The sequence below is a fragment of the Enhydra lutris genome, unplaced genomic scaffold, assembly GCF_002288905.1.
Source record: "Enhydra lutris kenyoni isolate GAN:26980312 unplaced genomic scaffold, ASM228890v2 scaffoldscaffold88, whole genome shotgun sequence".
In the NCBI taxonomy this organism is placed as follows: Eukaryota; Metazoa; Chordata; class Mammalia; order Carnivora; family Mustelidae; genus Enhydra; species Enhydra lutris.
Window position 1 is genome coordinate 3,089,269 of NW_019154172.1, and position 27,217 is coordinate 3,116,485.

Here is a 27,217-nt window from a genome sequence, read left to right on the forward strand (position 1 = left end):
ATATATATATATATATATATATATTGGGGCGCCTGGGTGGCTCAGTGGCTTAAGCTTCTGCCTTCGGTTCAGGTCATGATCTCAGGGTCCTGGGATTGAGCCCCACATCGGGCTCTCTGCTCAGTGGGGAGCCTGCTTCCCCCTCTCTCTCTGCCTGCCTCTTTGCCTACTTGAGATCTCTCTCTCTCTGTCAAATAAATAAATAAAATCTTAAAAATATATATATATAAAAAATATATATATATATAAATATATATATATATAAAATATATATATATATATATATATATATATATATATATATATATATATAAAACTTGCTAGAGCTCACTGTCACAAACATTCCCACCCCCTTTCTTCTCTGCAGCTCAGAGGATTGATACTGGTACCTGGAGCAGAAAGTTGCAACTTCCTTCAATCAACAAACTGTTTAGGTATAAAATTTCTTTAATCAAAAAGGATTTCTCTTCCCTCAACACAAATGTACATATTAAAAGTAAAAAAAAATAGATGAGAGAGACATATATTTACACAAATGAGAAACCAAAGTCTCAAGTCCTGGATTAGGGGTTGAGAGAATGGACATCAGGAGCAACTGAAGGATGGCTTCTCTGCTGCTCTAGATGTCCCACAGTCATCTCTCTGGCCATGGTGGGTAGACTAGGCCCAGATCGGGTACAGCCCCAGTCTGGTGGCAGAGTTACTGGCAAACGGTGGCAATGAGGTCCATCTTCAGAGAGTTTCTTAGGATCACCAGGGATGACAGGAGATGCTGTAGTGGGTGGAATTGGAGTGGCTGGGGCAGATTGGGTGAAGGGCTGGACTCCATGCTGGACAAAAAGGATAACACCAATGCTGGCTCCAGTGCCTAAAGGACCATGGCTAAAGGAAATGGTACCTGGGGAACTGAGGGGGGGGGTTGCAAATTGGAGTGGTGTGGATCCAAGTCAGGTGCATAGTTGGCCATTCAGTGAGATGCCAAGGCTGCTTTGGTTTCAACAGTAGACGTCCTAGCTGGGTCTGGTCCGTCTTTTCCATGGGAAGTGTAGGAGAGGAAGCAGCTGAGGAACTGTGGTGGCTTGGAAAATGCTAGAAAGGGGAGACAAGAAGAAAAAAAAATATGTGAGCGAGCTTTCAGATTAACTCAACTTGGTTGCTTAAAACTTTTCTTTCCCTGGGGACTCTGTTTGCAATGGAAACATACCTCGTTTTATGCAACAGCTCATTTTCTGCCAGGCAATGATTAAAAGTTTTAATAACCTAATTATACTTTTATTTACTGAACCAATACTTGAAGGCTTGTTATGTACCACACACTGTATCAGGCACTGGACATTCAGACAGGCAAAATAAAACAAACAGTCCCATAGGTTCTCACTGTTTATAAAATAATTCGTTTTGGAGCTTCTTTCTTAAAAGTCTATTTTTAGTTGGAATCATCATTCACCAATTTCTGTATTTTAAATTTTAATTTCCCTTTGTTGAGTTTCTTAAATGTAAATTAATATGCAGGCAACATCCTCCTGCTTAATTTTTTAAAAGATTTTATTTATTTATTTGACAGAGACACAGTGGGAGAGGGAACACAAGCTGGGGGAGTGGGAGAGGGAGAAGCAGGCTCCTCGCTGAGCCAGGAGCCCAGTGTGGGGCTCGGGGTTCCTGGCTCGATCCCAGGACCCTGGGATCATGGCCTGAGCCGAAGGCAGACGCTTAATGACTGAGCTACCCAGGCACCCCTGCTTATTTTTAAATGAGTTATTCCCACAGCAATAATAACTATGGTTAATGGAATACAAAAAGGACTGTCCATTATCTATAGGGGATTTTACCCTCCCTGTTATTCAAGTAGATAATAAATATCCTATTATTTGAAGGCACAAAAAAACAGGTCACTTCCACACAGGTCCTTCTATGCACGCATGACAGCCCTCCTCCCCTCCCAGTGATATACTTGTTATGACCAGTCCTTGAAGCCCACCCTTCCAGAGGATTTGGTACAAGGATACTTGGGTAGGAGTAAAAAGAGGGAGAAGGAAAGAGTTTTAGGGCAACAGAGAAGAAAGGGTTTGTAGAGAAAAGCTAAGGACTCTTCCTGCATGACTCATTTGGCCAGGTGAAAAGCCTTCTGTATCTATGCAGAAAGCAGATAAACTGCAACATGAAGGATAGGGTTAAACTTCATGAAGTTCTTTGTAGTGATCAGAACAAAACAGAACAAAAACCATACAGGAACCAAGACAGTGTAGGAAAGTGAGGCATTCCCTCCCCTGAAAAGAAACCTGTTGGAAAAGAGGAAAAGACTCAAGAGAAAACAGAAGAAGGAACCCATTTCTGCAGGTACACTTTGTTTCCTTATTTCTCCACCTCCCCCTCGGTTTTACAAGTTCTCACCTTGGTCAGCTGATGCCTGCTATTACACGATGATGACTTCTGGGCAGCTATGTGAGGAAACCAAGTCTTTAACATCCCTTCTACCTGTAGCAAGGTTCCTAGGTAACGTTCCCTGTGAAAAAGACATTTCTTTAAAAAGCCATAAAGTGTGAAAAAACAAGAAGACAGGATTATAGATAACTCCTTTTTTATGAAGTACCGAGGAAAGAACCAGGGGAACTTACCCCATCTGTGGCTTCTGCAAAACACCTACAATACGCTGGATTCTATCCATTGCCACACTCTGCTGGAAACTGCTCAATCCTGGGGTCAGGGAGAGAGAAAGACATCAAGAGTTGAGATTCAAGAATTTTGTCAGGGAAAGGAAGGACAGAACAGGGTTAGAATAAATGCACCTAAAGAAATTAAATCCCAGATGCAGAAAGGTAATAATGTATCCTATGAAGATTTAAGAGAAATACACATTTAAAACATTGAGAGAAAGAGAAAGAGATGAACCTAGCAGAGATAATTGCAACTAATCAGATAATTACCTCTCTCAAATCGACCCATCTTCAGCCCATTCAGTAGGTCTGTGAGAGGGCGAATAAATCCTTGAAGCTCTTTACACTGTAGGAAAACAGGACAAAGGCTATGAGAGGACTGAGAATTGCCCATACAGTACTGTTCCTCCCCACCTCCAAATCTGGGAACCAACACTATCTTCCTAGGGTCCTTACTAACAATCTGGGTGCTAAGTCATTCCAGTATTGTCTCCTTTCTCCTGCTTTCTCTTACCTTCTGAGCAAAAAGCAGGTCTCCTTCTGTGGTACAACCCTGGATGTTTATGTTGGGCTGTAATTCACCATCTCTTGATCTTTTGACCCCAGATCCTGCCAAAGGAGATGCCAAGCCACGCTGTTCCAAGTGAGATACTGTATGTTGGTTGCTGGAAACCTTGGGCCGTTGCCTGCAGCGAATAGGACCAGGGCTGGGCCTAGAACCTCCCCTTTGCCCGACAGGGTCGGACCTGGGGTCATGGGTCCCCTTGTCCTCCCCCTCGCTATCGGAGGGGAGGCCAAAGTCACTGTTCACTGGGGAGGTGGAAAAAGAGGAAGAGAGAGAGTAGGAAGAACAGGAGAAAACGCTAGCTGGAGAATCCATAGGTTCAGAAGCAGGGGCTGGAGAGCAACTCCCGGAGTACCCAAAGATCGGAACCTGCAACTGAAGAGCAAAGCGAGGGAGTTTGTAACCATAACCTGGAAATTAGGAAATGGATTGGGAGACTGGGGTGTACTGTGTGGGACGGTAATACCTCTTCTCTCCTCCCCAGCATTACATGTCTCAGAGACAATAGAAAAAGTCATCTCCTCCTCCTGCCCGCCCCCCCCCCTCAGTTAAAAACCTGGACTGCCCCTCTGGCCTCCGCAGAACAGTTTCTCAGTATGATACAGACTGTTCTTCCTCCCCTCTGTTCAGAGTAAATTAACCGACTTGACACCGTCCCCTGACAGTTGTTCGCCAGGTCTGTTCCCAGCCTGACCCTGCAGTGAGGGCTACTGGAGAGCCCTAAATCCCTGGTAACCCACCCAGCCGTAGGGACGAGTGACCCCCGTAGGGACCACTCCCCACAGGACCCTCACTCCTCTTCCCAATCTTTCTGATCCGGATCTCTGAGCCGGGACCCTCTACAGTCGCGTCTGCCACGTGATGCTATCCTTCCCAATACCAAGATCTGCTTTCGGTCCCAAAACCTACTCCCTCCGGGTCTGATCCTCTCGCGCGGATCGCTTCCTTATCCTGCAAGCCTCCTCACCCGTACCGGTCCGCTCAGCCCAGGCTGTCTCCTGCTCCTTCTCTAACTCTGCGGGTCTCCGCTGCCCACCTCCGCCTCTCTCCCACTGGGTCCCGCCCCTTCTCTCCCCCCTCCCCGACACGTGCGGCTGGGCACGTGCCTTACCCCTGCGTACACAGACCTCGCATCCTCATTGGCCGTCTAGCCGGTGGCACGTGACTCTTGTTACTGAAGTTCACATTCCATTTGCTACAGCCTACAGGGACTCGGCCAATAGAGACCCAGGTAGATGACGATTGGCTGGAAGGGAATAATTCCGTGCCCCGCCCCTACATGCGGCTTGCGAACAGGACCCGGTGATGAGAAAAGACGGAGGACGGGAAAGAGTGGAAAAGGGCGGAGCCCGTGGCGTTAAATAGGATGATGGTGGGCAGAAGACGTGCGGTTGGAGTGTGCAGACTGGTTGTGAGATCTGCGGCTCGCGTGTTGCGATGTGGGACTCTGGGCTCCTCCTCGGTAGCAGCGCCCCCCCCCCGCAGCCCCCCTCCCCCCTGAGCCCCTCATCTCACGAGGGCAGCACGTGGAAGCCATCAGCGACTTGAGTCTGCAACGTGTAGTGAGAGAATGGATGTATCCCACTGTGTATCCTCTCCCCCTCTGGGCCGCGCGGCCCTCGTGACTCTCGGGTTTCTGCTTCACCCTCTCCGCCTCCTCCTCCTGCAAGCTGGGTGCCTCCTGCCCTGCTGGGTGAGGAGGGTGGGGACTGCCGCCGAGAACACCGCGTCCTCTCGCGCACTCCCACTGGGGCGGCTCCTCCGGCCCTTTCCTTACATAACCCGCCACGCACGTTACCAGCTCAGATGCCAGCCAGCCACGACTCTAGAGGTCAAAGCCGAACTCGGTTGTTCCTGACTTTTCTATCCGGGCTCCTCGGCCCCTGCGCCCTGAATTCTGTGACTTCTAGCGCAGGGAACGGAGTATGGGTAGGTCCCTGATTTCCTAATGGACCTTTGTCCAGCTTCATTTCCTTTATTTGTTCCCTGGAGAAGATTCGAAAGGCTTGGAAGGAGGGAAGGTGGCGAGTCCGGAGGTGACAGAGTCAGGAATTTACTATTCAGTGCCCCTTGCAGTACTCAAAGTACAGCGCGGCGAAGGAGAGGCTCGGGGACCGAGGGTTGATTGAGGTTGTGGCACCGAAGAGACCGCAAGGGGGCAGCCCAGTTCTGATTAGGGTCTCGAGGACAGAGAGTTAAAGTATGTCCCTGCCTGCCCTAATTAAGCGCCGGAAAAGGCACATTGTTGGGGGCTGGGGGTGTAAGTGGAGGAGGGTGTGAATTTTTAAGATCTATTCTAAGTAGTTTTTAATATTTTACATATGTTTAACAATGTGCTTATTTTATAAAAAGAAAAAAGTGTTCTACATAAACCTCAACTCTCTTTTCCCAAACACACTGTCTCAACACCATGTGTAATAAAATATTAAAATTAGATGAAATTAACTGTCTGTTGGTGCTCTTCTCCATTTTTCACATTTCAGGTTTATTCACAGTCCTAACTATTCCCTCTAATTCTACTGCCACCTAACTCCCTTTCTAATCTACCCTTCCATCCCCATATCCTGGTGCTCTCTTTAGCCTTGTGAGATTAGAACAGACCCTTATGAAGGAGTAGACAGAAACCGGATTATTTCATTTATTTATCTTCCAATTTCCTCTTCCCAAATCCCCATCAAAAGAGTTGTAGCAGCCTTCTTTCTCCTAAAAAAGCAAAGAAAAAGGGAAAAATACGGGGCCCAGGAGGCTCAGGAAGCCCTTCATGCTCCCCCCCCCACCTCTATGAAAAGTCCACAGATTTCATATTCTGGGCTAGATTTCCCTCATCTCCTGGAAGATATGTCCCCTCCCCTCCTCACTCCTTTCTCTGGTAAGTCTCTTCACCCATAGTTATTTCGAATCCCAATTTTAAATCCCTTTCCTATAGTACAGGCTTCTCTTCCCTCCTTCTTGCCTCCACCATCTCTCCTCTACTTTAGGGAACCAAACACCACCCCTTCTGCCTCTGAACTTTGCCTCTTGACTCTGCCAGGTTGTAGGGCACCTCCCACTATGCCCTCTGGCAACTGCCATATCTTAAACTACCTCCTGGCTGGAACAAGCTTTAATTCCTCAAGGAAATCTGGAGAGGTTTCTTCTGTTTCACCTGCTTCTGCTGTAGGAGGTCCTGAAGTTCTCCCAGTTCAGAAAAAGTAATGACTCTCATTTGAAAAGTCTTTGCCTCAACATCTCCTAAACCTCTTTAAAATTAGAGAGGATTTTTCTAAACGGGACCCTTGACCTTCAAGCAGCAGAGAATTGATTGACCAGGCTGGAAACACTAGCCAGAGATATTTGTAAAAAATTACTTCATGGACTCCCCCAAGGCCAGTGGCTGCACTCTCACCTTCTACATGAAATACATCCCCCCCTGAACGAGGGCCCAGGACAGGAGGAGGGGAACAGGACTCTGCAGACTGGATACAGCATCGTTCAGATCTGGACTCTGCTAAAATACAGACATTCCCCCACGGTAGGCCAGTGTCATCCTTCCTACCATCCCTCCTCCCCCTCTGGAAGGATAGCCATCTCTTTATACAAACCTCAGTGTTTCTTTCTTCTGAGCTTAGAGAAAGATCCAGCTCTCCTCCCCATAACTATGAGGAGTCCTTTCCTCTGTGCCTTTCAGCCTCCTGAGCATACCAGGGGGGGTCAGCTCCATTCAACAATGTGTATTTTTTTATCTGTTATGTGCATGACACTATGCTTAGTCACAGCGCTAGGTGCTACAGCGGGGTTGTAAGTGTGATTAAGACCTTGCTCCTTTCTTCAGAGAGTTTACAATCTAAATGGAGCCTACTATATACCTTAAAATATTACCTTGTCCTTGTCATCAATCACCAACTTTCCATTCTTACTGATTCCTCCCATCTGTGTTCAACTATATTCAGGCTACACTTTGATCCTCTTGCCCTTTCTGGCTGTTGCTTCTCTCTTTTCATTACCAGATTTCTCAATAATTGGTCTTATTCTCCCTTACGTTCTTCACAAGGTACTCCCTCTCTAACTCCACAAAAACCTAACTTTTGCTTAACCACTCTAAAACTTCTTTCTTTGGAGCTACCAATGACCTCCTTTTCTTTGGCCTCTTGGTTGCTTTTTATTGATTATATTAAACTTTATCTTCTAGATTCTATAATACAGACTTGCCTCTCTGCCTACCTCTTCAATCAGTTCTTCTCCATTTCCTTGGTTGATTCCTCTTCCTCCTGCTAACTACAGGCATAGTCATTGGCCTTTGGTCTTCTGTGTACTGGCTTTATTGAGCTTGTCTACTTTCGTAACTCTGACTTTGCACTTAGAACTGTAGCTCTGATGTAGGTCAGCTACCTTTAGGACAGCTACCTTTAGGACACCCTGATAGGGTTGTCACCATAAATTCAGCTTGGCCAATACCTAATTTATGTAAATACCTAATTTATAACTTCAGTCCTAAACCATTCTGACCTTTCACAGTTCCCCTTTTGGTCAGCCATTTTCCCAGACATCCATATTTGAAACTTGTAAACTATTTCAACTCTCTCCTCATTTATTGCTCATTGCATTTTCTTCAAAATATTTATTTTTATCCTCTCCATTCAAAATGCTATTCCCCTAGTCCAAGCCTTTAATGGATTGTTTCCAGAATGATGTAAATCTCATGCATCTCTCTCCATTCCACTGCATCCTGCATATAAGAAATAGTTCTTCTAAAATACCACTTTCACTCTATCTTTACCACACTAAAGAACTTACTAGACTCCTTTTTAAAGTCCTTTTTAAGTGCTTTTAAGTCCAGACTTCAGCCTGACACTTCAGATTCTCTTGTGATTCAGCCCTATTGCTTTCCCTATGTGAAATTACCAAGCAAATATTAGGAGACTTGTAAAGGTTAATTTTTTTAAAAATTTCCTACTGTTCCTTCCCATACACCTTCTCCTTCAATCATACCTATCCACCAAACATGCCATATTCTGTCCCCTCACCAATGCAGCTCTTACATCTGCCATTCTTCCTTCTAATTGTTTTCCTACTTTCATAATTTACTGCCACTCAAAAGCTTACCTATTCTTCAAAGTATATCTCACCTTCTAAGAGTCTTTGAGGCAACTCCAGTGTATTCTGATTTCTGTCCTTCCACTGACTAAAACACTTGCCCATGTCAGATGCTCTCAGATATATATGTAATTGAACATGGTTATGAACCTCTTCATTTTGTCCTAAATGTTTTGTAAGTGTGAATTGAATTTTATAAATACTTTATCAAAAACATCATAGATTTCCTTTCCATCATCAGCAGAATCCTTCACAGTGAGTGGTCATAGGTTACATACACATTTAAGTACTATTGAACTGACATTTAACTGCACCAAATCTTTCCAGTTTTCTGAATACAGGGTTAGTATTAAATTTCAATGAAGGGGCCCCTGGGTGGCTCAGTCAGTTAAGCGCCCAGCTCTCGGTTTCTGCACAGATCATGATCCCAGGGTCCTGGGATTGAGAGCCCCATGTCTGCTCCACACTCAGCAGGGAATCTGCTTGAGGATTCTCTCATCCCTGCTTCCCCTGGTGCACGCTCTCTCTCTCTCTCTCTCTCTCTCTCTCTCTTAAATAAATAAATAAATAAATCTTAAAAAAAAAAAAAAGGCAACTAAACAAAATCTCAGCGAGAGGTATGATGGCCAAGCTGAGCTAGACACCTGCATTGCTATATTAGTTATTTGGTTCCTTCTTCCACCGAAGCCTATTATTTCAGCCCTCCCTCTGTTCTCTGTCACCAGCCCTGGGATCCACCACTGCCCCCCCCCCGCCCCGCCCCACCATCCCCAACCCACTTACTGGTTCCGTTGTCATTGGTTTCACTGTTTCTGGCTTCTGAGTGTCTGCACCTTCTGTTTCATGACTAATGGTAGTCTCTGCTGCTTCCCTTACCTCCTTATCCAGCCTGTTCTGCCCTCAGTAGGATCAAGAAACACAAAGTTATCATTGCTTCCATCCAACATCCTCAGAGTTTTTCTGTTTAGACTCCTTCTCTCCTGCACCCCCATCCCCCAAAACTTAAGCTCAGGGATCCTCCCTACTTTACGTTTGCATAGATTATGTACCCTATCGCATCACCAATTCCCCAGAGTCAAGGTGTGCCCCTCCCTCTCAATGTCTTCGCAAACCTACTGAGTTCTGGTTTTATTCTCTTCCCCAACTGTGGTTAACATGTCTGCTTTGGGCCTCTTTCCCAGTTCCATTTCACTAACTTATTTGCTTTCCTGCTAATCATTTATATTTCGACATTGCCCAGTTCTTTTTTTAACTGTTAACTATCCCGACCATCTGAGATGTAGAGGTCGCTCACCAGTCTGTCCTCAGATTCAAACATGGAGTAATCAACAGTGAAATTTGCACCAAAGTCATCTGGGGAGGAGAAAAAATCAGTAGTGACAAATGAAAAAGGTAGCAGTAGGTCAAGAAACGGAAGGAGGTAGAAACTGCTCAGAATACTTTAACTTGCTCAAGTTGCAAAATTTACTGGTGTAATCTAATTCTAATGAACTTAAATGTTAAAAATGTTTTTGAATGTATCTGCATTTATGTTTTCAAACTGGTATTGAAAATAATTTACAAATTTGAAAATCTTCAAACTGTTTCAGCCGGTTTCCAAAGAATTGAAAATCACTAGCTTGAGAAATAACATTATGAGGCTTGATAAGGGCTTTGCTCATAGCCTAATTTCTCTCTGATCTAGTTGTTCCCATTGCAAAGAGAAAGGCAAAGTCTCAGAACTAAATCTCCCCAAAACCTCTGTGCATCCTGCATAGCTCAGAGCCTTATACATACTCACCATAATTGGGGGTGACTGTGTAATAATAGATCACCTGATAATAATCATCCTCTTCCAGTCCTTTTTCATCCTCATATTCTTGTCCTATGGGGACAAGGACTAGAAGTCAGGGAGCATCTGGAACTCCTTAGCAAGAGAAGGCCACCAGAAGGTGACCTCGGCTCTATCAATTTCTTTTCTCTCTGCCTCCCCCTCCAAGGGTCTTACTATCTCACTGCCTCTAAACCCTCCTCAGTCTTTGGGGCTCCATATCTATGATGAGGGCTGTTACTCCATGCCCTTTCAATTTAGGAACTCCTAGAGAGAAAACAGATCCCTTCACATTCTGTAAACCCAAAATGAGAGCTAAAGCTAAAAAAGGTAGGAAGCAGAGGTGCCAGCAAAGAAGAACTCCAAATCGCCTCCCCAGTACTCTGCACACCATACTGGATTTGTGAGAGCCCTCCTTCTCTTCTTGGTGTGTCTCACATATAACACAAACACACATCTTAGGCTTTTGGACTTGGGTTTTAGTTCCGGATTCACCGCTAACTAGCAGAACAATCCTGAAGAAGCCACTTAACATCCGCTCTCTTTAAATGAGTCAGCTGGACTAAATGACCCATCTGCCTTAGTTTTTCTTCCTTCCCAGGACTAAAAATATGTGGCTTTGGCATGATTAGATCACAGACTCCAGGCCTCCAACTACACATTTCCCTAAGCTCCTTGAATGCTCTCCCCAAACCCCAGGCAATGACACAGGAATCTGGAGGAAAAGGAAACAATGAGAGTACCTGGCAGCCTGGGAACAAAGGAGGGAAGGAGCCAAGCTACTTTTGGGACTCTCTCCCGGAGGGAAGCCAGTTCTCCACTACCCTAATGGCCAACCCCCCCATTTCTGTTTCCTTACTAATATAACGGTTTTTCTCCAGTCCTCTGGGAAAGAAGATACCCCGGCTTCTCTCACCAGTTTCAGACTGCCCCACCTTCCAGGAGCCCACCTCTCTCCTCCATCCTCTCTGGAGTCCCTCTCCATCTTACTCAACTCTGGTGATGGAGAGCTAAGGTCACTCTTGTTAGGACCTCCAAGTATCTGGGGCTCCATCCGCATCAGCTGTCTCTTCTTTGATAGGACTCTGCTTTCCTCCCCTTTTCCTGGCTCTATGTTCCAGGTCCCTCCCCCTGCCCCCAACTGGACTCTGGCACAGATGGGTGTTATCACTCTCCATCAAATTGCGCCTCTCACCCTCTCCTCATTTTTCTTTTCTCCCACCCCACTTATGATAGAAGACCTGGTCCAAGAGCTCAGGGAGAGAAGTGAACTTACCTAGGATAAGTTGCACAGCAAGGATGGCTACGAAGAGGACATCCATTCTGGATTCTGCACTATTGTTGTGAAAGTAAAAAAGGAAATTACAGAGTTTCTAACCAAACTTACCCCGCCTTCTGCCCTCCTCCAACGCTGCAGCAACTCTTCTCCCAGGGGGTTGAATTCCCCACCCACTTGCTGACAGACTAGATCCTCAGTTGTGACTGGTCAGCCAGATCTGCCCAGATTAAGAGAGGCAAAGTGGGTTTTGAGGTGAATGGGTGCACTGAATTCCCCAGCCCTAGATTAGATCCATTCAGGACTCCAGAGGTGGCCACCACCAAGACAAGCTAACAAACAAGCAAAAAGCCAAACCAAAACAAAAAACCTCAGCTGGCCTAGGAACTTCCTGTCTCCCCTCCTCTCCTTCCCTCCTCAGTCCTCACAACAAGATCCCCCTCCTTCTCACTGTCCCTGACTTACCATCACCAAGCAGACTTGAGGCTTATGCACAGTCTCTCTTCACAGGCAAAATGTTGTGAGGAAGGGATGAGAATTTTTTCTGGACTGAAAAAAATTCCCTCTCCTCTGCCTATCTTGGATTATGAAGTACACAAGCAATATCAACATCATTGTCTGATATTCAAAGCACTTACTGCATTACTTCTGATAAAAATCTCTCATCCAAGGCTAGTTATTTCCTCTCTAGTGAGTACTGACCTCATTTCGTTTCTTTCTCTACTTTCTGGATACAGGATGGAAGAAGGGAGGAAACAGCCTCTTTTCCCGTATAGATGCCCCCGTCCTTCTCCCACTTTCAGTCACTTGGTATGCTCCCTTCATTCCAGCCCACAGGGATAGAGGTCATCTCACTGTTTTCTCTGCTTTTGTATTTCCCCTTTTCATTTCATTCAACTCAGAAACATTTAGTAACATATATGCTGGGCCTGGTCTGATAGGCAATGCAGGGTCTACTGGCAAGGGGATGAGCGTCGTTATGTTTTTTAAGAGGAAGTTGATAAGTTTCTATTCAACATCTACTAAGAGCCAGGTACTATGAGGGTCTCTGTGGAACCACCTGTGGACAAGACAGGTTTAGGTGCCTGCTCTCATCGGTCAGAAGGTGCTGTGGTAATAGCTCAAAGGAGAGATAAGAAAAGTTGTCTCACTCCTATCTCTTCCCCTGACTCAGCCTGTTAGGCTCAGAAGCAAGACATACTGGAGTTTTGAGCACTGGCCAGGATGTTTCCATCCTCTCAGCCTTTTGGGGGGAGGATTTGCCTGATTATGGTGTTTTCCATGTAAATCTACACAACCTATTCCTTCAGCTCCTTTGAAGAATTTCCTGGAAAAAAAATGTAAAATGCTTATGTGGATGTACCCATATGCATTAAGTCATAAGTCATTTCCAGGAAGGAAAGGAAGCCTGGTTCTCTTTGAACAATTTCTGTGGTTTTTTGGTACTTTGAGAGTCTCTCAAAAACAATTTTCCAGATGTCCTCACTTTCCCATCCTGGTACTCTTTTACCTAAATATCCTTCCTAAAGGCAGACCCTAGCCCCATCCAAATGAGGTTACAATACCCTCTTCTCCTACTTTAATTTTCTCTCACTGTGATACACATAGCCACTGTGCCTTCCACCAGCCTAAGGAAAAGATACCACTGAGGTTCATTTTCAGAAAATAAATGGAGGAAGTGTGACCTAAAAGGAACTGTGTGACTTGGCTGGTGTGTGTGTATGTGTATGTGTATGTGTGTGTGATTTTCCTTCAACCCCATAGCTCGAATTGCTTTTTTACAAACAGTCTTAACTTTGAATCTTAACACCAAAGCCCAAGTAACCTCCTTCCTAACATTGCTTCCCAGGCTCCTATTCTTCTGATTCACTGGTCATGACAGATGAAGGCTTCATTAGCGATATACCCACAGAATTGCATGTTTCCTATACTAGCCTGTTAAAAGAATCTTACTTTTAAGTCTAACCTTCATCTCTTAGGCAGTAGCTCTAGCCCGTTTCCTCTCATTCAAGTAAGAACAATACCCGTCCCTATCTCCCTGCACCCTCTATCCTGTGCTTCTTTGTATTTGTCCTTTAGGTTCCAACAGGATCTTCCCCCCACTCCCCCCCCCCCGCCCCCCCTGCAGCTCTTCACGAAGACATAGAATTGCTACCACTCTTCCACAAAATAACGAAATGAAGCCGCAGGCAAGGCCCATCGGGACCCAGGAACCCAGGCCAGTCCCAACCCACTCCCTTCTTTGACCCGCTGGAGCCACTCCCAGAACGCCTGTCGAAGGCTCAGTAGGGCAGAAGGACTACAACTCCCAGCAGGTAGTACTGCCCCGCCCCCGAAGCTCCGCCCCCGCAGAATCTCCATTGGCCTTCGGTGGGTGGGGATTGGATGGGAGGTGGCCATGGGGCTGCGACTGGGGTTTGTTCCCTCTTCGGCTTCCGTAGAGGAAGTCGCGCGGACCTGTATCTGGGGTTTCGGTGTCCCCCCTCCCCTTCCCCGGGGTCCGGGGGTGACATTGCACCGCGCCCCTCACGGGGTCGCGTCGCCACCCCAAGCGGACTCCCCAGCTGGCGTCCTGCCCCCATCCACCCCTCTTGGCCAGGCTTTCCACTCCGCCCCCTGCTGCTCAGCCATGGGGGCCGCAGTGTTTTTCGGATGCACTTTCGTCGCTTTCGGCCCGGCCTTTGCGCTTTTCTTGATCACTGTGGCTGGGGACCCTCTTCGCGTCATCATCCTGGTCGCGGGGTGAGTAGGGGGTCGACGAGACGCGGGAGGGCGCCAGAGAGAGAGAGATCCGGAAGGGGCTGGGCAAGCTTGGGAGCCTGAGTTGGGGGAGACAAGTCGGAGGTGAAGATTGGAAAGCGTAGAGTCAGGGGTGTAGATGATTTGCCCTTTCCCGCAGTTGGTTTCCGCCTTCCAGGGATTGCACAGATTCCTCCTATACTCCTCCCGGCGACGTCAGAGGAGACCCAAGGCCAAGACTCGTGAGGGGGGTGTGCTGACCTCCGGCGGCCTACGGGAGGATCCAGGAATGGATACCTCTCGCTACTGCGCGCGTACATTCTGGCTTTCATCTCTCTGAAGACTCATTAATCAGATTTCTATCCCTTCCCCTGCGTCCAGATCCCTACTTGACTCCCTTGGTGGAGACACCGATCCTGTCTCCTCCCAGTCTCCCTGACCATCCGGAAGTCTAACTTCCACTTTCCATGCTGTAGCCTTGATTGGTTCCTCTCCTTGATTTCTCTGGCTCTCCCTACCCTGACCTGTCTGATTGCCCTTGTCTTTCCTCAGGGCATTTTTCTGGCTGGTCTCCTTGCTCTTGGCCTCTGTGGTCTGGTTCATCTTGGTCCATGTGACCGACCGGTCAGATGCCCGGCTCCAGTATGGCCTCCTGATTTTTGGTGCTGCGGTCTCCGTCCTTCTACAGGAGGTGTTCCGCTTTGCCTACTACAAGCTGCTTAAGTAAGAAGATGGGATGGTTCCGAGGGGAGAAGGGCAGAGGACTGCACTATGAGAAGCGGGGCAAAATGCTGGGTGGTGGGTTTGGAAGAGGAGGCACTAAGGGAGACATTAGAGGGAAAGGAGCATTTCTGCCCTCCCTCATATTTCCCCTACCCCACCCCACCCTGCCCCATCCCAGGAAGGCAGATGAGGGGTTAGCATCGCTGAGTGAGGACGGAAGATCACCCATCTCCATCCGCCAGATGGCCTATGGTGAGCCAAGGGAGAGGGACTGGAGGAGGGAGTTGGACACCCCCCCTCTCCCAGGGAAGTAAAAAAACATCCACGTGTTCTAAGTGGCTGCTGCTTTTCCTTCATACCTGACTTCCAAGGAGAGGTGGTCTGGAGGGGAGAGTAGGTGTGGGGGAATTGCCACTGGGAATGGGGCGGGATCACTGGTAATCAGGTTCTAGAGATCTGTAACATTGATGAGACCCTCCTTCCCCCCAGTTTCTGGTCTTTCCTTCGGTATCATCAGTGGTGTCTTCTCTGTTATCAATATTTTGGCTGATGCACTTGGGCCAGGTGTGGTTGGCATCCATGGAGACTCACCCTATTACTTCCTGACTTCAGGTAAGGTCTGCTTTCCGGCTTGCCTTCCTGCCCTATCCATCCCTGGCCTTGATCTGGTTTATTAGCCTTCACTGGGAGACCTCTTTGGCTCAACATCTCAGGAGGCTGGGAAAAGATCAGGGATGTAGCTCATCCCCATCTCCCTCCCTGCAGCCTTTCTGACAGCAGCCATTATCCTGCTCCATACCTTCTGGGGAGTTGTGTTCTTTGATGCCTGTGAGAGGAGACGGTACTGGGCTTTGGGCCTGGTGGTTGGGAGTCACCTACTGACATCGGGACTGGTGAGTTGGGGATACCGGGCTGAGTTAGAGAGAAAAAACTTTAATGGTGAGTGGGATGGAGGGGAGATAGATTCTCACTTCTTAACATTTTAAAACGTACCTAGAGAGGCGTGGCAGAAAGGTAAGTGTCTAGAAGTCTCTCACCTCAGCATCAGTTGTATAACCTGCTCTGGGGATGCTCTGGGAGGAGTTTGAATGGGTTAGTCCGACTGTAATACAAATGGCTGAGAGGAGCAGGAGGGTCAGAAACCTCTGGGGTAGCTGAAAATCAAAAGTCCTCTTAAACCACAAGATGTTGGTGCCCTGAAGGGAAGGATGGGGGAGGGGTGGGGAGGGTTTGAATGAGCCACCTGGGGTCGGGGGAGGTTTGGGTCAAAGGCACGAAAAGAATGTGGCGATTAAGGCAGAGGGAGTAACTAACTTCTTTTCTACTCTTACCCTATCCCTAGACATTCCTGAACCCTTGGTATGAGGCTAGCCTGCTGCCCATCTATGCAGTCACTGTTTCCATGGGGCTTTGGGCCTTCATCACAGCTGGAGGTTCTCTCCGAAGTATCCAGCGCAGCCTCTCGTGTAAGGACTGACTACCTGGACTGATCGCCTGACAGATCCCACCTGCCTTCCCACTGCCCATGACTGAGCCCAGCCCTAGCCCGGGTCCATTGCCCACCATTCTCTGTCTCCTCGTCGGTCCATCCCACCACCTTCAGGGTTTTGCTTTGTCCACTCGTCACCTTTAGTATCTAGGCTTCACCAGGAGCAGCCTGGGTTCAGCCAGTCAGTGACTGGTGGGTTTGAATCTGTACTTATCCCCACCATTTGGGGACCCCCCTCGTTGTCCAGGACTCCCCATGTGTCAGTGCTCTGCTCTCACCCTGCGCAAGACTCACCCCCCTTCCCCTCTGCAGGCCGCCGGCAGGAGGACAGTCGGGTGATGGTGTATTCTGCCCTGCGCATCCCACCCGAGGACTGAGGGAACGTGGGGGGGACCCCTAGGCCTGGGGTGCCCTCCTGATCTCCTCGCCCTGTATTTCTCCATCTCCAGTCCTGGACAGTGCAGGTTGCCAAGAAAAGGGACCTAGCTTAGCCGTTGTTGTGGAGATGAAATTAATGGAGGCTCAAGGGTAGACGAGCTCTCAGTTTCCCAGTACCTCCTCCCCAGACTGGGCATCTTGATCTTTTTCTCAGGTCTGAGGGGAACCATTTTTGGTGTGATACAGACCCCAAACTGCCTTTTTCTTTTCTTTTTTCTTTTCTTTTCCTTTCCTTTCTTTCTTTCTTTCTTCTTTTTTTTTGAGTGGGGGAGGGAAGAGGTGTGTTGGAATTCTTCTAACCTCCTTGAACTATATTTTTTCTCCCCAAATTGCTCCTCATGGTGGGGCTTATATCTATCCACCTTTCCCCTTTGTCCCAGGCCTTGGGGGAAAGGAAGGAAGTGCATGTTTGGGGAAACTGGTATTACTGGAACTAATGTTTTAACCTCCTTGACCACCAGCATCCCTCCCCTCCCCAAGGTGAAGTGGAGGGTGCTGCGGTGAGCTGGCCCACTCCAGAGCTGCAATGCCACTGGAGAAGTCAGACTACCATGACATCACAGGGAAGGAGGGCAGATTTTTTTCTAGTTTTTAATTGGGGGAGGGGAGGGGGGGGTGGGGAGGTTTTCTATAAACTGTACCATTTTCTGCTGAGGATGGCATATCGCATCCTTTTAATCAAGGTGATTGTGATTTTGACTAATAAAAAGGACTTTATAATTGTGGGGGGACTTGGCTTTTAAGGGAGGGGATAACATGTTAATCAAGACCTCTGCCCTCCCACATCTCTTATCCAACCTCCTTCCTTATCTGGCAACCTCTGATTCCCTCCAGCATAGCTTTGGTATAAGGACAGAAATCTGGGCTGGCACTCTCACATGTCAGGAACTTTGGGTTAAGTATTTTCCAGAGGCAGATCTCCCCTTGCAGGACTGGGGTAAAAAGAGTCATTTACCTATGCTTCTTTTCCCCTGTCCTTTGCCAACCTCTGCCACCTGAGGGATTAAGGAACTCCTCGCCTCTCAAGAGCCCCAAAAGAAGACCAGAGGTGGGATTAGAAATTTTTCATTTCCAGATATATTGAGCCAAAAAAACAAAAACAAAAACCCAACAGCAGCAACTCTTTTTCCTAAGGGGAGGTCCTGCCCTATATCTAGGGAAAAAGACATAAAGGTAAGGGGGTGGATGACTTTGGGAGGTACATCCCCAACTTCCTCCACAGCTAAACACAGTTTGCCATCTGCATTGTCAACATAGGGTTGTCCTGATCTGTACATTTCGAGAGGTCAAAGGCTCTGCTCTTAGTCCACGAACCAGAGCCTGTCCATGCCTCTCTGTAGGGGCTGTCTGGAGGAAGGAGGTGTCTCTGCCCACTACTCTTACAGTATTTTCTGACCAGTCCCTGCACCTCATTTTAGAAGCTCTCCAGTTGGCACAAGGGGAAGGCATCCATGATGTTGGCAATGGGGCGGGGGGGGGGGGGAGGGGATCTATGCCTCTGTGGCTGGTGCTGAGGTGAAGACCACGCTTTTCCGGTTTCCCAGTCTCTTCTTCCTGGAAGGGGGAATGGTTCATGGAAATTACTAGTGTCCTAGGTGAAACAGATTACAATAGAACAGAGTGCTTTCAGTAGAAAAAGGACTGAAGGAATGGAAAGTAGGACCTCACCTGATCTTCCTAGCGATGAAATAAACAGCCAGTAGAAGGCAAAGACAGCCAACCAAGATTCCCACTCCTAGACTCAGCATTTCGCCTGGGAGAGACAAACACGGAAGGTGTCATCCTAAGAGTGACAAAGATACTGAGACTTTGCCTTGCTTACTGTGGTGTGCTCCCCCCGGCCCCCACTTGGTTCAGGGTGTCTTACCTGTAGTATAGGAGGATTGCACTGTAAGGGAAGAAGATGCTGGTCAGTGGGACTTGAGCTCCCCATTCCAGCTGGGAGCAGCACACTATGCCTCCATGCTGGGGGAGATCATCACTTGGCACTCAAGGGACTGGTGGTAGTCCTAGTCCAAGCAAGTCCTAGAAACCCCTTCCCCTCCCAGCCTTTCTTTTCTTCCCAGGGGGCCCTAGTTCCTGTTGCCGTGCCTCCCAATTTCCCATCTCCTTTTCCAAGCCCGGTACAGTCACCTTGGATGAAAGAAGCAGAGACTATTCGCTGATTGAGAGGCTGGGGGGCTCGGTAGTTCTGTACCAGGAGCTTAGAGGGCTCCTCTTCTGTGGAAAACAACGTCTCCTGAAGCTCTTTCAGCTGAGGAGTAGAAGGGTGGGTTGAGGGGAGAATTGTCACTTTGTGGAGCGGGAAAGGGTGTGAGGTTATGTCCCTGCTGCCTCACCTCTCCATGACTCACCTGTTCCACCGAAATCTGAGCCCTTCGATTGAAGACTGTCCACAGCACACTCTGATAGCAGGGGGGTGTGGTGAGTGAGCCGTTGTAGCGAAAGAACTGGTCCCGCCGTGGGGGGAGCAGCTCTCCCACGTTGAAGGGAGGCACCGAAGTCTTCTGATCTGGAGGAGAACAGACTAGGACTCCTCTTCCCCTCACTGTACCCCAGCTTACTTAGATAGAGCTCCCAGAAGCAAAAACCCCTGGCCCCTAACTCACTGTCATCCTAGGCCTCATAGGCCTTTTTGGGCAAATACCCCTGAGGTCCAATCTCACAGGCTCACCTTTATGCCTAATTTCATGCAAGTGACTCAGAATGTGTTCATAAACTGGATTCTTGGTCTCACCCACCTGGAAAGGGAGAGTTTGGAATGAGTCCCCGTTTGAAGTATGATGTTCACATATAGAATAAATTGGCAGTTAGAATGGGTTGCTGACTAGCCTAGGGAGGGAGAGCAGCAATAGACATGGGGAGAATAGGACTGCAGGGTGTAGAGAGATTGGAGAGAAACCTGGGAGGGTGTGGGGGGCCACTGACCTCAATGAGAATGCCCAAGACAGCTAGGCCCTGGGGCTTCGGAGCAGCCTCACTCAAGCTGTCGTAGGAATCAGAATCATAATGTACAATGTGGAGCTGAGGGAGGGGAGAGGGAATTAAATCATTTAATGTTTCTCCATTACCCCTTCCCAAAGGCTTTGACCCTAGCCACCACAACCACCTCCAGAGTGCCCTAAACCTGTCCCACAAAGGTGGAACTTTCCCCAGTTTCCAGATTCTTCCTTTCCCTGGCACCAACCATGCCCGTTGCTATGTCCCAGTCCACGCTTTGCTCCCTGGTACCTCAGCAGCTGTGGCTTCACTGTTGATTTGGTGCTCTGATCCGCCCAGTGATCCCGTCTTGCCCCAGTGCAGGTGGAGCTGGGCAGCTACATATTTTCGGGGAAGTCCCTCCAGATACATGGTAGAGGGCAGAGAGAGTTTCACTGTGATGACAAGAGAGCAAGCTAGGGTTGGTGGAGGAGTGTGGAGACATTCCTACCCCTCTGATGCCATTGTTCCTTGGGAGACTCGGGCCAGCCTTTTCTACCTCCGTTCCCCAGTGGCACCCAGTCCTTCCCACCACGGCTTTCCTAGCATATCTCTCCCTTTCTCAGTGAGGATCCAGTTGCTGTTATGATGCTAAATCCACCCTGATTGTAGACATTCACTCTCCACCTTTGGCTTTCGTATCTCCAGATTTGTAGATGAAACCTTCTGAGAATTTAGAAGTTAGGCAAATGCTTCTTTTCCCTGACTTCTAAGATTGGAACTGGAGTTTATCTCTCCGTGGAGCCTGGGCTTTTTACCTGTGTGGCCATTATTGTGCAGGTCCAAAGGCTCAGTGCTAGGCTGGTCATATCCATGGAGCTGCAGGGGACGTAACTCAGGATCGAAAGTCACACTGTCTGTCTGGATATTGATGGGGGATTGGGCATTGCTTCCACATTCAGGGTAAGAGGCTGACCAGTGGTCTTGACCACGTGGGCCTGGTGGAGAGTACCATGGTCATTTGTCCTGCCCTCCAAGCTCCAGCCACCCTTCAGGAACTCCCTCCCACCCCAACCTTTGGCAAAGACCCCAGGTGTAGGGCTACATGAGGAAGGGGTCCCTGATGGACTTGATGCGGCAGCACCCTTCACCTTCCCTGAGGCAGTGATGATTCCCCCACTTTTCTGATAGATAAGAGTAGTGGCTTTTACTTACCTGTAGTTTGGGGACAAGAAAGCTGAATGAAAGGAAAAGGGGATGGATAGAAAACCTGCATGCCTGGAAAGGTGGGACTAGAGCCGAAGCAGGAAAGCTGGGGAAATAAAATGATCCTAGAATGATGAATGATTCTTGGGGGCCCCCCAGGAAGTGGCCTGGGGATTTCGTTCCCTCTGCTGACTCCCCACCATTCATTTTTCGCTCTCACACAGGACTTTGCATTGATTCTGGAATTTGCTTATTAGTCAGAAATTCAAAGGAATTGAGTCCGCCTCCGTCAGGGTCACCAACTATCCTGTCAGCCTCCTGGACGGACCTCAGGCTCTGTCTCAATTCCAGATTAAGTAGGATCTCTGAGGTCAGAAAAAGAGCCAGGAAGTGGTGGATGGGCAGCTAAGATCAGTGTTCCTTTCCCTACCTGGTTTCCTCTCCACTCCAGCTCCCTCATCCCCACACACACTGACTGAGGACATCACTGGCTTTTCTGCTGAATCCGGAGGTGTGGGATTTGACAGAACCGGGTCTAGGAGTCATATACGTAAAAGGTAGGGTCTGGGGGTCTGGGGGAGGGAGGAGCTGGGGTCGGAAGCTAAAGGCAACTCCCCACCCACTCGAAAGAAGTCTTCCCGGCAGGTGAAGAGGTCCCAGTGCGAAAGGGGTAGCGGAAGGCCCTGGATTCTGCTCTCACCCTCGTATGTCCAGTGTTGACCTGCAAGGCAGAGAGAGTGGGGTGGCCGCCAGCCCTCTCCCTCCCGTGGACACTGCGCCGCCCCACCTCCCTCTCTACTTTCCCCACCCTCCTCCCAGAGCACTTCTCGAAGGAAGCCCTGAAACCGGACACCTCGGCGGAAAGGTCAGGGGCCCTATTTAAAATCGCCAGCCTTGCGGCGAGGGAGCGTGCTGAGCAGAGGGGGGAGGAGAAAGGAAAAGGTAGAGCCCGGAGACTAAAATTAACCCGGACCCAAAAGTGCAGCTTGCCCGGCCCTCCTTTCGCTCCCGCGGGAGCCAAGCCAGTCCGACACTTAGAAGATTAGGGTGAGGTGAGGGTGTGGACAGAGGATTTGGAAGAGAGGGACTAGAACGGGGGAGTGGGAGGGGAGGAAGGTTGTGTGCGGTGAAGGGGGCGTGGGGGGGGGCGGAGGACGGATGCTGCTCCCCAAGGGAAGAAGAGCCATTATTCATTGGGTTTGAAGCACCCCGTCGGGGCTTGAGGGGAGGCCCTTGGCTGTGAATTAACATTCAAGTTCTTCCGGTCCTAGGAGCTCTAAAGGAAACTTTGCCCATTACCAGGAGCCTCTGCTTTCTAGATCCCCAGATGGCTAGGGAAGGTGGGAGTCGGGGCAGGTCCACGCCACGTTGAGGGTGGTGGTGGGTGGGCACCGGCAGCCAGGCTGGCAGACACAGGCTGAAAGTGAGGCATTGTGTGCGGAACAGAGAGCTGCCAACTGGGTCACATGCTCCCGTGCAGTCCTATCTCAGGCCGAAAGCCTGAGGTGGGGGTTGGGGGGTCTTCTGGTCCAGGCTCACCCAGGGCCAAAGGGCTTCAGCGTGAAAAGGAAGGCCTTCCCGCAGGTTTTCTCTCTGTTATTCCCATTCTAGTTCAAATTCAAGCTCTGGGAAAAAAACATCCTAAATTCCTTCCAATCTCTCTTACTCCCTCAAATTCCTCAGACTTCTAATATCCTTGATCTCATCCTTGGGCTCTTTTCTCACCCATCCCTTGGTTCAGACAACTCTGAAAGGCAGCCCAAGGGGCAGGGCTGGAGGCAGCCTCTCCCTCACCAGCTCCATGGGACTCTCTGTCAACTTGAATTCCGCGTTCAATCTGGGGCAGGCTCACAGCCTTGCCTTTCCTCTCCCGCCAAATTCTCAACCTGCTGGTTCTTCACCTCTTCCTCTTCTTTCCCTGTTTTTTTCTTTTCCCTCAGATGTACTTTCCAGCTCTCCATTTGGCTGGCCCCCTCACTCCATCCTCCCTGCAGTCCCCTTCTGCTCTCCAGGCCCTTGCCCTCACCCTGCTCCTCCAAGGGATCTTAATTACACACCTACTGTGTACCGCTACTGTGCTAGGCATAGGTAACACAAAAATGAGGGGGTAGGGGTCCTGGGGACTTTCTTGGGAGCCCCAAGGCCTGTTCTCCTTATCTCCTGGGAGCTTCTGAAAATCCTTTGTAAGCTGTAAAGGGCCCAACAATGTTGACTATTATTGCTACTGCTTTCAGGGAGACACTATAGAATCAAGCAGGGACATTGGCCATGAGGTTCATGAGTGGGGATCAGGGTCTGAGTTAGTCAGGAGGCGCAGGGGGATGCCCCCCACCCCCATCAGTCCTCTCTATTTTTTTACCCCCTACCTCCTTGACTCCCTTAGTTGAGGGAGGTCGGAAATAAAAAAGGCCCAGGAGGGTTGCCTGGGACTAGGGCAGTGCAGGAAAGAGTGCGGAGAGAATCTGTAGCTTGCAAGGAGATTCCTGCAGTGTGTGTCCACATCCTGTTCCCCAGCTAGCTCCCCAACCCTCCCCCATCCCCACAAACAGCAAGGCTCCATAGGCAAAGAGGAAAGAAGGAAAGTGCTCTTTTCCCCACTCCTCTCTCTTCTCCCACATCCCTGAGTCCATTATTATTCAATCTCCTAGTCTTCCTTTTATATCTCTCCCCCTCCCGCCCCCTCCCCCGCTCCCCCCCACTCCATTAAGTAAACCTGGCAGCATATGGACATCAGCACAGACAGACACACAGATATCCAGATGTACCTACCCCCTTCAGCAGCCAGGATCCAAATCACCTCCAGCAGGAGAGTGAAGAACAACATGGTATCCCCGGAAGAAGCAGGTACTGGGAGTTTGGGGAATAGAGGGCGAGGGTTGGCCGAGAAACAGTGGGGGGGAAGAGAGAGAGAGAGAGAGAGAGAGAGAAACAGAGGGTGGGGAGGGACAGAGTGGGAAAGAATGAGAGAGGAGTTTCTTGGAGCTGAGCTGATTGTATTTATCTCTTTTTCTCTAGCTGTCTCTGTGTCTCTGTGGGCTTCCAGGGGATTTGGTTTTCAGGATAGCGTAGGGTTTGGGATCCCTGGGACAAATGTCTCGCTTCCTCTCTTATTTAATCTACCTCTACAGTCTTCACTCCACTTGCTGGCCAGTGACTTCACAATTGCCTCCCGCTTTTAAGGTGGCTCTGGATGAGTGTACGTGGTGGTGGTGGGGTGCTGCCTGGGTTGCTGGCGAACAGCTCCTTAAATAGCCTATTAGGCATGCGGAGCTGGAGCGTGCAGCCGGTTCACGGGGAGCCCTGGCCCTGGCTCAGGAGCGCAGCTGGGGTTTAGCTCTTCCTTCCTCTGCTCTTCTCATGGGCACTGGCCAGGTGGGTGTCCCTGAGAGCGGGTCTGGGGCATGGAAGGAGGGCTTGGGGGTCCAATCCAGGCCCCTGAGGGGGACATTGTGCTCTCATTCCCGGTGTGTCTGGCTTTTCGGAGGAGCAACTCCTCTGGGTGGCCTGGGGCAGAGGGCGGGAAGCCCTGCTCCCTGTCGCCTGCAGAAGCGGAGCTGCCCCGGAATGGGAAGAGTCCAGAGTTCCAAGATAGGAGTTGGAGACCCAGGGTGCAGGTGAAGGGTAGGAAGTCCAGGGCTAAAACCCAGCTTGTGGAAAATAAAGAAGAGAAGTGAGGCAAGAGAACTTGTTTGGAGCGATCTCTTAATGCGCCTGTCACCACCCCCTTCCCACGGTGAGGCCTGGGTCCACGTGCCTGTGTGGTCTGGGTGGGGGGTGGTTTTGTTTGCTGTATAAAGCCCATTTGTGTGCCCAGCGGGGGAGGGGCTGCAGCAGCACCATGGAGAGACAGCGGCTCCAACTGCCAGACCCAGCCACCTCCCTCCCCAGGGAGCCCAGATCTAGGGCGGCTTTTGTCATTGAAGAGGACACTGACCCTTGGCAGGGAGGCCAGGGCAGGAGGAGAGATGGGGGAAGACCTCTGAAACAATCATTACCACCGTAAAAAAAAAAAAAAAAAAAGAAAAAGGAAAAGATAAAAAAAAAAAAAAAAAAAAAAGGCGGACTCTAGAGAAAGGGCGGGGAGGGAGCTGAGAGACCATGTGATCTAGTTGGAAGTGGGGCCCAGGGTCTTCCCTCCCGCTCAACAAAGAGCCGAGGGGCCCGACCTGTGGGACTGAGTGAAATCTACCACTGGGAGCTGGATGTGTAGAGCATGGTGGCTGCTGGGTCTCAGGAATGTGGGCTAGTGCCTATTTCCCCACGGGACTGGAAATCCCGATTGGAATGTACATCCTAATCCCTCATTAGAGAATGTGAAATAATTTCCAGCCAGGCACTGAGAACTCTTTCTCTTCCGTGCCCTTCGCCAGAGTCACCCGCCCGAGGATGCGCCCATTTGAGCTCCCTCTGCGCTAGTCCCTCCTGCCAAGGAGCAAGAAATAGCCAAAACAAAGGGAGCAGAAGCTAAATAAGGGAGCAGGAGAAAGCCAAATGAACAGAATAATGCACGCGCCGGCTCATCAGTGCCTGCACAGGCATGAGCCGCCGTGCCTTCCTGGCAACCCCCCACCCTCATTGATCTGGGACGCAAAACTATTCGGCAGATATCATTTCCTTCTTCATTTTCTCATCATCACCCTCAGAATTATTTTTCCCTTCCAAGGCGCAGTTTATATTTTGAGGTTCCCCCAAAGCCCCACCCCTCTCGTCTAAGAAGAGTACAAGGCATAAAGTGTAAACTAGACATCCTGGGAATCAGGATAGTTAACAGAGAGAAATACAGAAACAGAAAAGAAGAAAAGCGGAGACATTTATTGCCTGGGGGTAAAGAGTGGGCCTGGACAGAATGACCTCCGCCAGGTCTGAGTTCCCTCCCAGACGCCGGAACTCTAATTCAGCTTCCCCCAGGCCTGTAGGCGCCACCTCCTGGTTGTCTCAGGAATTTTTTAAAAACCAAGAATTAGGGGCACCTGGGTGACTCAGTGGGTTAAAGCCTCTCCCTTCCGCTCAGGTCATGATCCCAGAGTCCTAGGATCGAGCCCCGCATCGGGCTCTCTGCTCAGCAGGGGGCCTGCTTCCCTACCCCCCCCCCGCCTGCCTCTCTGCCTACTTGTGATCTCTGTCAAATAAATAAATAAAATCTTTAAAAAAAATAAAACCAAGAATTAATTAATTAATTAGTTAATAAAGAGTTTATTTATTTATTTTGACACACAGAGAGAGATCACAAGTAGGCAGAGAGGCAGGCGGGGGGTGGGGGGGGGGTAAGCAGGCTCCCGGGAAGAGCAGAGAGCCTGATGGCGGGATGGATCCCAGAACCGAGATCATGACCTGGGCGGAAGGCAGAGGCCCAACCAACTGAGCCACCCAGGTGCCCCTAAATTCTAAAATTTTAATTAAAGTGTGTGTGTGTGTGTGTGTGTGTGTGTGTGTGTGTGTGTGTATGATTGTTTCAGGGAAGTGTTTCGCTGCTGGTGGGACTTGGGATTTTTGCCTACAGGAATAAACATTGTTTCACTAAAATGTCCAACCCCAGACCAGCAGTTTCCCACTTCTAAGTGAGCAGCCTCTCCAGGCCCTGGTGCTTCCTAAGTGGACAAAAGCCTTGGTTTCTGGGTGGAAGGGAGAAAGGAGGCAAGCACTGACCTCAGGGCACTTGTCCTTATTTTGATCTTTGGCTCCACTACGATATTTCTGTTGTCACCAAGCTAATTTGGAGTATGTGTCAAGAGGACCTTTATACATTAGAACAAAACAAAATGCCATCCCACCTCCCACTCCCTTCACCTCAGTAGCTACTCAAACTCTGGCACTTCTGTTTTAATTCCTACTTCTCCAGCACAATCCTTAGACCGATTTGGCTAAACCCAAAGGCGTTCCACTGCCTTCTGGCGCCATCTCCTGTCCTTTCAAATGCAGTGAAATGTGAGCAGGTCAGAGAATCAAGTGTCCAGCTGTGGTAGCTTTTTGGTTTGTTTTTTCTTAAAAGGTCCTTTTTATTTTATTATTAATTTTTTTACTTAAATGATCTCTACACCTCATGTGGGGTTCTAACTTACAACCCCTGAGATCAAGAGGGTCATGCTCTTCCAAATGATCCAGCCAGGCATTCCATTAAGAAGTCCTTTTAAGGGGCGCCTGGGTGGCTCAGTGGGTTAAAGCCTCTGCCTTCGGCTCAGGTCATGATCTCAGGGTCCTGGGATCGAGCCCCACATCGGGTTCTCTGCTCAGTGGGGAGCCTGCTTCCCCCTCTCCCTCTGCCTGCCTCTCTGCCTACTTGTGATCTCTGTCTCTCCAATAAATAAATAAAATCTTTAAAAAAAAA

At 49.2% G+C, this 27,217-nt stretch overlaps 4 protein-coding genes across 10 annotated transcripts; 1 reads left to right on the forward strand and 3 right to left on the reverse strand.

The window, feature by feature from the left end:
• Positions 1-563: 563 nt before the first annotated feature.
• LOC111162070 (circadian associated repressor of transcription) lies at positions 564-4,230 on the reverse strand. The gene is given in 7 exon segments (XM_022526266.1): positions 564-917; positions 919-1,089; positions 2,392-2,503; positions 2,616-2,694; positions 2,925-3,000; positions 3,169-3,594; positions 4,129-4,230. Coding segments are annotated over 6 exon segments (1,158 nt in total). The 5' UTR covers positions 3,535-3,594; positions 4,129-4,230.
• A 1,613-nt stretch (positions 4,231-5,843) lies between these two features.
• On the reverse strand, positions 5,844-12,028 carry LOC111162030 (chromosome unknown C1orf54 homolog). 5 transcript variants are annotated; one of them, XM_022526198.1, is made up of 7 exons: positions 11,844-12,028; positions 11,379-11,437; positions 10,073-10,156; positions 9,587-9,645; positions 9,076-9,186; positions 6,605-6,706; positions 5,844-5,922 (listed from the first exon to the last, which is right to left on the reverse strand). In XM_022526198.1, the coding sequence occupies exons 2-6, from the start codon at positions 11,422-11,424 to the stop codon at positions 6,608-6,610; spliced, it is 399 nt and encodes a 132-aa protein (XP_022381906.1). In that variant the 5' UTR covers positions 11,425-11,437; positions 11,844-12,028; the 3' UTR covers positions 5,844-5,922; positions 6,605-6,607. The 5 variants fall into 5 exon arrangements, with proteins under 5 accessions (XP_022381906.1, XP_022381907.1, XP_022381905.1 ...); XM_022526199.1 differs by lacking the exon at positions 11,844-12,028 and having other exon boundaries at positions 6,605-6,703; positions 11,379-11,528; XM_022526197.1 differs by lacking the exon at positions 11,844-12,028 and having other exon boundaries at positions 11,379-11,528.
• A 1,748-nt stretch (positions 12,029-13,776) lies between these two features.
• LOC111162023 (aph-1 homolog A, gamma-secretase subunit) lies at positions 13,777-17,853 on the forward strand. 3 transcript variants are annotated; one of them, XM_022526180.1, is made up of 7 exons: positions 13,777-14,120; positions 14,670-14,840; positions 15,019-15,092; positions 15,330-15,452; positions 15,606-15,733; positions 16,183-16,306; positions 16,642-17,853. In XM_022526180.1, the coding sequence occupies exons 1-7, from the start codon at positions 13,777-13,779 to the stop codon at positions 16,704-16,706; spliced, it is 1,029 nt and encodes a 342-aa protein (XP_022381888.1). In that variant the 3' UTR covers positions 16,707-17,853. The 3 variants fall into 3 exon arrangements, with proteins under 3 accessions (XP_022381888.1, XP_022381890.1, XP_022381889.1); XM_022526182.1 differs by lacking the exon at positions 15,019-15,092 and having other exon boundaries at positions 13,948-14,120; positions 14,806-14,840; XM_022526181.1 differs by lacking the exon at positions 14,670-14,840 and having other exon boundaries at positions 13,948-14,120; positions 16,183-17,853.
• Positions 17,854-18,132: 279 nt separating this feature from the next.
• On the reverse strand, positions 18,133-23,735 carry LOC111162082 (carbonic anhydrase 14). The gene is made up of 11 exons (XM_022526284.1): positions 23,662-23,735; positions 21,593-21,613; positions 20,505-20,684; positions 19,999-20,141; positions 19,696-19,791; positions 19,442-19,508; positions 19,122-19,279; positions 18,901-19,021; positions 18,635-18,655; positions 18,436-18,520; positions 18,133-18,321 (listed from the first exon to the last, which is right to left on the reverse strand). The coding sequence occupies exons 1-11, from the start codon at positions 23,714-23,716 to the stop codon at positions 18,258-18,260; spliced, it is 1,011 nt and encodes a 336-aa protein (XP_022381992.1). The 5' UTR covers positions 23,717-23,735; the 3' UTR covers positions 18,133-18,257.
• Positions 23,736-27,217: the final 3,482 nt, after the last annotated feature.